General features: G+C 38.1%; 1 protein-coding gene across 2 annotated transcripts; it reads left to right on the top strand.

The window, feature by feature from the left end:
* Positions 1-3,362: 3,362 nt before the first annotated feature.
* LOC149892591 (uncharacterized) lies at positions 3,363-9,762 on the top strand. Of its 2 annotated transcripts, XM_090080054.1 has the most exons (5): positions 3,363-3,414; positions 5,769-8,588; positions 8,822-8,887; positions 9,147-9,203; positions 9,361-9,762. In XM_090080054.1, exons 2-5 carry the CDS (start codon positions 5,798-5,800, stop codon positions 9,678-9,680), a joined length of 3,234 nt encoding a protein of 1,077 aa, XP_089936180.1. In that variant the 5' UTR covers positions 3,363-3,414; positions 5,769-5,797; the 3' UTR covers positions 9,681-9,762. The 2 variants fall into 2 exon arrangements, with proteins under 2 accessions (XP_089936180.1, XP_089936179.1); XM_090080053.1 differs by lacking the exon at positions 3,363-3,414 and having other exon boundaries at positions 5,643-8,588.
* The last annotated feature ends 800 nt before the right edge of the window (positions 9,763-10,562 follow it).

Raw genomic sequence — 10,562 nt, 5'->3', positions numbered from 1 at the left:
GTATAGTGTTAAGGTTAAAGGGTTAGGGTTAGGGTTAGGGTTAGGGTTAGGGTTAGGGTTAGGGTTAGGGTTAGGGTTAGGGTTAGGGTTAGGGTTAGGGTTAGGGTTAGGGTTAGGGTTAGGGTTAGGGTTAGGGTTAGGGTTAGGGTTAGGGTTAGGGTTAGGGAGAAAGTTAGCTTTATTTGTCGTGCAGATTGTCCGCTTTGACGTAAAATGCGACAAATTTGCTGAACGCTCTGTTTGCGCCGCCCAAGAGTCATTCTGTTTCTGCGTTGCTAGCGTCTGTCGGCTAAATACAACTGTAGACTCCGCGCAAGCTTTTTCACCGCAAAAGTTGTACAGAGCCACACCGAAGGCTAAAATCGACTTTAAGGTCGAAGGTTAAAATCGACCCTAGAGCTTTGAAAACGACGTCACGAAATTTTCAAGTACATCATCGAAGAAAATTACGGCGGCCAGATGCGACTCTTAGTACTAACTCTTCTAATCTTAGTACGTTAAGCATTCCAGTCGAGAGATCAGACGTTTTTTCGTCACCTAAGAGACCGGCCGATCCGTTTGCGACGCTGCGGAAAGAAAGAAGATGGCAAACCACAGGGTTGTTACCGTAACAAACCTCCGTGAGTACCTCCATCTCGAATGGCTTTTGGGGAAACGTTCGTTTTAAACTCAAAGGGATGGTTGTTAAAGCTCACAAAAGCCTGGTTAACGATTTTCTAACGGCAGAGACCGTGTTTACAATGGATGCAGGCCGTTTGCCCGAGCCCAAAGCGCAAGACCTTTCGGAGAACTCCTCTAGGTCGATGCAACGAAACTACTAGACGCGTGCACCTAGCGGCACGTTACAACCGAAGGACGCCCCTCGTGGACACTAAACTCCTGCTTGATATCCTCGTCCCCAGGTTTCCAAACCGTAACCCCAACCCCCTCTAATCCTAACCCCCTTACCCTCTAACTCTCCCCCCTCAAAAAAACAAAAAACATAAAAAAGCAAACAAAACGAAAAAAAACTTGCTTCCCTCCTCCCTTTTAGCTCTAGGATGCAATACCTTTTTGCCGCCCTCCGCTAGAAGGGAGTAGGGAGTAACGAAAGCTTGACATCAAAGTAGCGTTTCGTATGAGATTTGTTTGCCAAAATTTGAGCGTTTTTAAAAAAGCCAAGACTTCGTCAGAGGGGTTTCTTCTTTTCTCCTAAAGCTATCGATCGATTAAAAAGCTCAAAGCAAAGAAATTCAAAACAAAATACAAAAACGGGAAGTTTTAGTTTCTGCACCACAAGCCAAGCACTAGTTCAAACTGGAGATAATAAAAGGAAATCGAATGATCTCACTTCTCAAACCACTGAGCTGCCATTGGTTGGCTGTTTAATCGTTGCGATTGGTCGGCAGTTTTATCGTTGGAGACCATTGAGAGATATAAAAAGAATTTTTTTTTTGAGCACAACATTAAACGTTAAATCGTTAGATGTTGTTATAAAGGCACCATTAGAATGCGATGTCCTCAAATATTTTCCTCGATATTTTAATAAGTAAAAAAAAACAAAACAAAGTCTTGCAACTGGCGAAAACTTTCAATAAGCAAACAAAGCAACAACTTTCCTTTCGAGTTTTTTACATTTTAAACAAAAGACAAACAAAGAAAAAAAACAAACAAAAACAAAAACAAAAAAACAAAACAGAAAAGGGAGAATGAGTGAGTCGACTGATTTCGCTCAACTGTCTTAAACGAGAAGTCATAAACGTTTGCTTGTGCCAGCAAGTTGCAAATTAAGTTGTAAATGAACTGCACCGCAAAAACTTAACCACAGTTTATTAAGCATATTAAGCCTTTGCTGACATGTTAAGACATTTTAAGCCTTTGCTATTATCATGAGGCTTTTGCTCCACGAGCCAAAAAAATACGCTAGAGTTGACAAACTGCATCGCGGTCGAAAAGTGTAATTACGCCAACACTTTAATCCGTTTTAAGCATTTCGTTTTCGCACGAAAAACAATTAAAGCAGCTCGTTGAGCTTAACGACGTTCGTATTTTTTTTCAAAGCCAAAACTTCGGCTATAAGTAGAGTAAAGAGGCACTTCGAAAAACAACAAAGCTGTTCGCAGTCGATAGCAACGAGCGACAACATCTCTGCGAGTCTGGCATCAAGGTAAACAGTTTTTTTACATTTCCATTTGTTAGTGCCACTTTTGTGTACATTATGTATTCAAAAATTTCTTGCGGACGCTAGATTTTTCGTTTTCAATGAACAACAGTTGCAACCTCTAGCCGTTTGCTAAAACAGCTTGCTAGGACAACCAAATCAATCATATGTTGTGAAAATTTCTTTTTGTTCAACTGACTAAGGAAGATCGAGCGAACGCTTTTTTTTTATATAACTTGTTTGTATCATATTGCTATTAAGAAAACAGCGTTGTGTATACTAAACGTGACATAATTGGCAATTATCCGTAACTAAAAATAAGATAGAAATTACAAACTTGATACCATATTTTAATTACTGTAACAAAACTAGACGTCATCGCGTGAGAAAATAAATGTTTATGACACATAACCTATTTTTTTGTTTTTTTTTTTCTTCTCTTTTTTCCTTTTAATCTCTTTTCTTTCGTCCAAAAAGCGTTTTGATTTTTGCCTCGCCACAAGCGATGAAATCGATAAAAAAACCTGCTCGGACATTCTCCATTCTCAACAACAAAAGCAATCGAAGTTCTAGCTCTCGAGCACGTGCGCCAACAGGTTGATGAAACCGTTCAAATATGCTCGATCGCTAGAATTTAAAAAAAAGAAACAAGCCAGAAACAAACCAAAATAAAAAAAACAAAAACAAAAATGAACATCTTTAGAACGCTTAAATTTTATAAAATATTTTCCTCTGCGTTTTTAACCAGCTAAACTGTCGTAAAGTTTTTTCGGTGCAGTTCATTTAAAAAACTTAGTTTTCAACTTTTAAACGTTTTAGACTTCTCGTTTAAGGCAGTCGAAAGAAATGAGTCGACTCACTCTCTCTCTCTCTCTCTCCCTTTTCGGTTTTGTTTTTGTTTACTTGTTTTTGTTTTTTCTTCGTTTGCCTTCGTTTGCCTTTGTTTGCTTTTGGAAAAGTTGTCGCCATGCGAGACTTAGTTTTTTTTTGGCTCAATTTGTGATTAAGTGAAGTTCTAGTCTTGAAAGTGTGCAAAGTGTGGGCCAATCTGGTGGCTGGAGTGATGACACGTGAATGCTGGAAATTCCAGACTTTGAGCGGATTCAGCGTACATAGAAAGAAAATGTAACATTCACGTGGGTCTCTCCTAAGCTTGCCATTGGTCGGTCTGCTGGCCTTAAGTACCCCCCCCCCTCAACGTCACGTTTGCTCAACTTTCTCGGTCTTTGGCGCCCAAAGAAAGCTCGAGGAAGGATAAAAATGGCGAGGTTTCGGTACTGCGTTTTCTATTTTTCCTATTTGTTTTTGTTTGTTTGTTTGTTTCGTTTGTTTGTTTATTTATTTAATTGTATTTTTGTTTGTTTCGTTCGTTTGTTTGTTTGTTTGTTTCGTTTGCTTCGTTTGTTTCGTGATGTTTTGTTTTCCCTTCTTGATGGCACAAAACAGAAGCAAACAAGACTTTCGGTTATGTTCGGTTATATTCGGTTCAATAAAAGTTTGTTGGTTTCTGTACAACAACAACAACAAAAATCCCTCTGTCCCTCAAAAGCAGTTTCTCCTCTGTCCAAAAAGAAGAGCCTCTTTGTAATCGATCTTGTCTGAATGCAGCTCTCCTTTTGCCTATAGGTTTTTATTCCAACCCTTGTGTTGTTGTTAGTGCCATTGACACTTGTGTCAGCCATGTTGTTGTTATTGTTATACTCTGTAAAAGCAGTTGTTGCTGTTGTACTTGTTTGTTGTTTCTAAGGACACTGTTATTGCTGCTGTTAGCGCTGTTAGTAATCACCCACTTGGCTTGTATTTTTGTTTTTTGTTTTTGTTTTTTGTTTTATTTATAAACACTCTCTGAGTAAGTGATGCTGTTGCTGTTGTTGTTGTTATAGTTGCAATGAGTGTTTGTTAATGTTCCCCCACTTGGCTTGTATTTTTGTTTTTTTTGTTTGTTTTTTTGTTTTTTTTTTTTTTTTTTCTCAACACTCTCTGAGTAAGTGATGCTGTTGCTGTAGTCGTTGTTATAGTTGCAATGAGTGTTTGTTAATGTTCACCAACTTGGCATGTTTATAATCTATTTTATTTTATCAACACTCTCTGAGTCAGTGATGGTGTTGCTGTTGCTGTTGTTCTTATTCTTATTATAGCTGCAATGAGTGTTTGTTAATGTTCACCAACTTGGCTTGTTTATAAATTATTTTATTTTATCAACACTCTCTGAGTCAGTGATGCTGATGGTGTTGTTGTTATTATGCTTGCAATAAGTGTTGTTAATGTTCACCCACTTTGCTTGTTTTGTTTGTGCTTTTGTTTTTGTTTATCAACACCCTTTGAGTCACTGATGCTGTTGCTGTTGGTGTTATTATAGTTGCAATGAGTGTTAATGTTCACCCACTTTGCTTGCTTTATTTGTTTGTTGTTGTTTTTTTATCAACACCCTGCGAGTTAGTGATGCTGTTGCTGCTTTTGTTATTTTACTTGTAGTTATAGTTGTTACTGTTTAGCCACTTTGCTTGTTTTTTAATCTGTTTTATTTTATCACCACTCTCTGAGTCAGTGATGATGTTGCTGATGCTGTTGTTGTTATTTTACTTGCAATGATAGCTGTTACTGTTCAGCCACTTTGCTTGTTTTTTTTGTTTGTTTGTTTGTTTGTTTGTTTTTTTATATATCCTCTGAGTTAGTGATGCTGTTGCTGATGCTGTTGTTGTTATTATGCTTTCAATGAGAGCTGTTACTGTTCACCCACTTTGTTTGTTTATAGTCTGTTTTATTTTATCAACACTCTCTGAGTCAGTGATGCTGATGCTGATGCTGTTGTTGTTATTATGCTTGCAGTGAGAGTTGTTACTGTTCACCCACTTTGCTTGTTTATTATCTATTTTATTTTGTCAACACTCTCTGAGTCAGTGATGCTGATGCTGTTGTTGTTATTATGCTTGCAATGAGAGTTGTTACTGTTCACCCAATTTGCTTGTTTTGTTTTTTTATTTGTTTTTTTTTTTTTTGTTTGTTTTTGTTTTGCTTGTTTTTTTTTATATCAATACCCTCTGAGTCAGTGATGCTGTTGCTGTTGTTGTTGTTGTTGTTGTTGTTGTTGTTGTTGTTGTTGTTGTTATACATGCAATGATTGTTGTTACGGTTCAGCCACATTGCTTGTTTTTTTAATCTGTTTTGTTTTGTCAACACTCTCTGAGTCAGTGATGCTGATGCTGTTGTTATTATGCTTGCAATGAGAGTTGTTACTGTTGTAGTTATGTCTGTCATTTGTCCTTGTTAGCAAGTTCTATTTGCCCTCTCTTGCCTTTTTTCAACACAGTTTCTTTCTTTGAGTCATATGGTTGCGAGATCCTCTCAAACTCCATCTCTTTATTTATTTGTTTCTTTTTTTTTTTTTTTCTCATTCTCCTTCTCATAATAGCAATCACTGCTGCCACCATGCATGTAATGCTAGTTGCTCTCATTCTTTTTCATTTGCTAGTGGAAACTTTGTTTCTTCTTGTTGCTCTCTTTTCTTTCTTTTTTCTCTTTTGCAGAGGATTCGAAAAAACACAGCTCTTCCCTGCAGTTGTAAACATTCCAGGATTGGATGCAGGCAGAAGAAAAACACTCTCACTAACTGTTTTCTTTTTTTTAGCATAAACCGTTGCAAACAAACACCTGAACATGTCTTCTTCACAAGAAAACAACACTGTTGTTGCCCCTTCTCCGAACTCTAAAGCGAAAAAAAAGAAAAGAAGGCAGTCACAAGAACAGAGAGACTTAAAGCTCAAAAACAAAGTCAGGGCCGCATTAGTTGCAGCGTGTGGCTCCGTAAACAGGGTTGTACCTTTCTATGGTACCAAGAAGAGGTACGCTGTTAGCTGTCCGATGCCTTTGTGCAAACATTCCTCCACAAGCATTAAAAGACACTTGACTAAAAAAGATCATTCTTGGACTTTGGATGAAGCTTCCATCTTTTACTCTGCAATGGTCAGGAAGTTTCAGCATGCTCGTCTCGAACGCAAGTCCGGCTGTCCAAAACCTTACCCCTGTTTGCAATGTTGGAAGTATTACGACCGACTGGACATACACTTGAAAGAGACTCATTTCTACGATTCCAAGACGATCAAACAAAAGATTGCAGAGGCAAAGCGGTACGACAACGACAAGCTCTATGTCCCTCAATTTATTCGACCTGCCTTCTTTGGTATTAAGCCAGTAGCTGAACAAGCGTCTGCATCAGGCTCTGCATCCTCTGCTCCTGGGCCTTCCTCCTCTTTTTCTTCTCCGGTTCTTTCCTCTGATCCTCTTTTAAGCTTGCCCTCATCAGTTGCTGGTTCGTCCGAGGCTCCTTCTGCAAACCACTGCACCTCTGTAGAAAACAAAGAGCTGAACACCGAATCCGTCCTAGACTCTGATTTTAATTGCTTAAAGCACTTGGTTTCCAACTCCTCCGTCTTGACAGAAGATAAGAGACTCTTGTTTCAGCTGGACAAAGATGCTTTTCACTTTTATTACCAGTCAGCAGATGAGCTCTTCAGAGATTTTGAAAAGTGGCTTGTGGTAGCCAACAACAACACTTTGTCACAAGCAAAGATCTACAAAAATGCAGTTGTTGAAATATTGACATGTTGTGACAGCACGCTGACGCTGCACCCGAACGCTCTCACCAATTCCAACGTTTTGGAGGATAGATACTTTTCCATGCACTTTAAAAACATTCAGCTCAATTCCAAGCTGAGTGAACTTGACCAAACAAAAGCCATGTCTTGTCACACGTTGTACAACCGCCTCGTCTACCTTTGTCTCCTGTTTCGTTTCAGTGAAGCCAGGAATGTCTATTTCGGACTTTCTCATGAGGCCATCCGACGTTTGCGCTGCAAGGTGGAGGAGTTACAAAAAGTGCTGAGGCCCTTTCGTTCTTTGAGGAGGAGCCTTGTGAAAAGCAAAAAATGCATCAACATCATCAATGTCAGTTTGCTGACCGAATATGGCAAGTCTGCATACGTAAGAGAGTTAGTGGAATCGATTAGAAAGCCGTCTCTTACACCGACTAGAGACAATGCTGTGTCTCTACGAAACCATCTTCTGCTCTCTGTCACTGTAATTAACAGTTTAAGAAAATCTAACATTGCTCTTTTGAACATTAGAGACTACATGGCTGCTGAGAAGAGTGAGTGTGGATACTGCATTGTGCAAGAGCGCTACAAAACAGCATACAAGTACGGAGCCAAAAACATTCTAGTGCCGAACGACTTGAAAGTGTTGATCGATATTTATTTGCTGAGATACAGAGACCTTCTTGTCAACGACTCTCACTACATGGCTGCAGACACCAAGACTGTTTTGGAGTTGAGCGACTGCTACAGGCCCCTTTTTCCATCGATGAGACCCAACAAAGACGAATGTGTGACACTCGGTGCAACTAGAGTGCCTGTTTACCAGATGGGTTCCTCTGCTATCTCCTCTTGCCTGACGTCCTGCTTCAGAAAAAGCCAAGTAAACATTCCCATGAAGCGTCTTACTCCCACTTGCATTCGCGGTTCGATAGCCACTTACTTTGCCAACAACAGCAAAGAAGATCGCGAGCGGTTTGCTACACTCTACATGAAGCACAGCAGGAACACAATGGATAGCTTTTATGTGTCCCAGTGGAACGCTGCAGAGGAGTTGCGCTTTGCCCTGGGCATCGGACAGTCCTTCGGAGTCATAGAGTCTTTGACTGTTGAAAAGTCTGAGAGACCACCAAAGAAGGAGAAGGATGTGATGGACTGGCTCCAAACTAATGCAGAGGAGTACGGTTTTCATGAGGTTGAGGACATCTTTGAGGAAGATTTAGACTCCGGTTCTGACTCTGAAGAATGTGCTGCTACTTTCAGCTGTACCACAGTGGTTCCGTTTTCTCCAGCTGTAGAAAACAATGTTCCTTTAGAGGATAGCAACGTCCATGCCGTAGATTTCTTGTGTGAACCTACCTCAACTCCTGTTTCGTCTGTTCCATCTGAACAAACAATCGCTGGTCCAGTTCTTGAACTATCCCCTGCTCTTGCACAACTAGTTCCTAACGAACAAGCTGTTTGTATGGATGTAGATCAGACTCTAGCTGTTCCTGTTGGCACAGCTTGTTCTCCTCTTGCATTAACATTATTTCCTGATGAACCGGATTTTATTGAACACCATGCAAAACTTTCTCCAGTTTACTTTAATGAGCAAGTGGTTGCCAAACCTGTTTCTGCTTCTCCTTCTCAGCAAGTCGCTTTCTGTCCTTCAAAAGAGGTCTTTTCTGTTCCTCTGACTCCTAGCCTTGTTGCTTTTCAGCAAACATTGGCCAAACCCAGTTTGTTTCTTTCATCTGATCCAGTTTCAGCTGTTCCTGTCCAACAGGCTGGTACTGTTCTTGCAAAGCAGCTCTCACCTTATGCTGTTCAATCTGTTGGTAGCCTATTTAGCCAAAGTCTTGCCTCTACATCCAGAGGTAAATTCTTTTTGATTTTTGATTTTTGATTTTTATGCAAATCTCAACACGCTTTCAAAAAATGAAAATGCCCAAATCAACTCCTTGCCCTATTGTTATTGTTAGAGCTGTAAAAAAAACAAAACAAAACAAAAAAACAACACAGAAGTGTGTATGTATTTGTTGCAGGACTAATTCTGTGATTGCTTAAATGTTTATACAAGTGAATGATACTAAAACTGATTATGTTTTAGAAGTAAAAGATCCAAGAAGAAAAAAAATCAAGTTGGAAATGCCATCTTTCACTCAAGAACTCATCGGTAATGTAAAACCTAATTTATACAAAGATATATAAACACAAACCTCTTCTTGCACAATTTCAGATGGTTAACTGTTAACAAAAACTAGCCATCATTGCTAAGTGCACTTTTAGAAAGTTGTGTCTACCCGATTTCTAATGATGAAGTTAGAAACATCACCGTTAGAAATCATGCACAGCTTGTTATCATCTCTAACACTTAGAAACTGTTGATGGTTTTTATGAATTAGAAAAATGAACATGGTTTTATTTTATTTCAGGATCAACTCAGCCAAGAACAAAGGAAAACAAAGCAGAAGTTAGCCAATGCCATTTAGGTAATCTTTCAAAAACCAGTTATTGCTATCAGTGCAAACAATAAGGTCAACAAAAAAAAATAAATAAAAAAACAGAATAAATCTTGTCTTACTTCAGAACCAAATGAATATTTGATTTAATCACTTTGTGTTATGACTTGAGTTTGTAAAATTTTAGATGAAATAGTTGAAGAGCTGAATGCTTGCCCTGGCCACAACGAATGGTTCAACACCAGAAGTTTTCCACGATGTGCAGCTTTGGTGTTGGCATACATCTTGCAAGACGTGTTTACAGATGTAAGCTCAAGTTGCTCGTACAAAGATTACCTTGGCATCTTGGCAAATCATAGCAGTGACAAGCTCATTCATGTCTTGCAAAAGTACTCCTACCAAAGCCATATTAAAGACAAAATTAAAAACATGAAGCTAAAAATTCAAGAAGAGGGTAGTTTAGAAAAGTTTGTTCAATATGGCAATATCGTGAAACCATTTATGTAGTTTAGATAAGTTTGTTCAGTTTGGCAATAAAGATGGGCCTTTTGTGTAGTTTGTTTTATCTATGCTTTTGCAAATATTTTTATCTGTTTCGCTAAAGACATAATAAACAAGAAGTTCTGTTAAACTGTTCTCACATTTCTTATTTAAAGATAGTTCAAACTTTTTTTTATCTTTAAAAAAAAAAAAAAGAAGTCGTTTTGTTATTCTGTGAAAACTTTTAATAGAGTTGCATTTAGAATTACTTCTGATGTTTTTAAGAGTTTGTTAAAAAGCAAAATAATATTTCCTGTGATGTTAAACTGCATAAGTGAAATTTAAAAAAGGAAAACTGCTCCAACCATTTTTCGGAAAAAGAAATCAAAAAGTTCCTTATTTTAAAAGATCTAGACATCCATTTCTTCTTCAGCAAAATAGCGAGGCTTTTTTATGAACTCTTACTCTCTATTTTTTCATATCTTTACACAAAGGATTTTATTTAGTTCAATGTAAACATACATAGAAGTATATTATGTTTTTTTTTTTTTTTTTGTTTTTATGCAGTCTAACTTTTGTTTCACTTCTATTTTATTTTACGTTTATCTTGTATTTTATCATGCCTTATTGGTTTTTGCGTTTTGTGATGTCAAGCTGCGTAAGCTAAACTTAAAAGGGGAAAACTACGCTAACTTTTCTTTGAAAAAATATTCAAGAAGTACCTTAAACGAAAGAGAAAGCACACGAATCTTGCCATCCAATTCTTCTTCTGCAAAGTAGCGAGGCTTTTTATGTACTTTTGCTCTCTAATTTATCTCTATTTACGCAAAGGGTTTTATTTCAATGTAAACACGTATAAAAGAATACTTTGTTAAAAATAATGTTAAAGGAGTTGCGTAAAAAAAAACG

The sequence above is a fragment of the Hydra viridissima genome, unplaced genomic scaffold (assembly GCF_058129835.1).
Source record: "Hydra viridissima isolate aposymbiotic clone 2 unplaced genomic scaffold, HvirCarnegie_v1 scaffold_2, whole genome shotgun sequence".
NCBI lineage: Eukaryota > Metazoa > Cnidaria > Hydrozoa > Anthoathecata > Hydridae > Hydra > Hydra viridissima.
The sequence above is the reverse complement of the archived record's forward strand: the minus strand, read 5'-3'. Positions and strand labels throughout refer to the sequence as shown.

Bases quoted from the DNA above. Each gene is read 5' to 3' on its own strand.
- LOC149892591 (XM_090080054.1), top strand. From the start codon at position 5,798: ATGTCTTCTTCACAAGAAAACAACACTGTTGTTGCCCCTTCTCCGAAC. The intron at 8,888-9,146 runs GTAATGTAAAAC...ATTTTATTTCAG, and splicing joins TTTCACTCAAGAACTCATCG to GATCAACTCAGCCAAGAACA. The intron at 9,204-9,360 runs GTAATCTTTCAA...GTAAAATTTTAG, and splicing joins AGTTAGCCAATGCCATTTAG to ATGAAATAGTTGAAGAGCTG.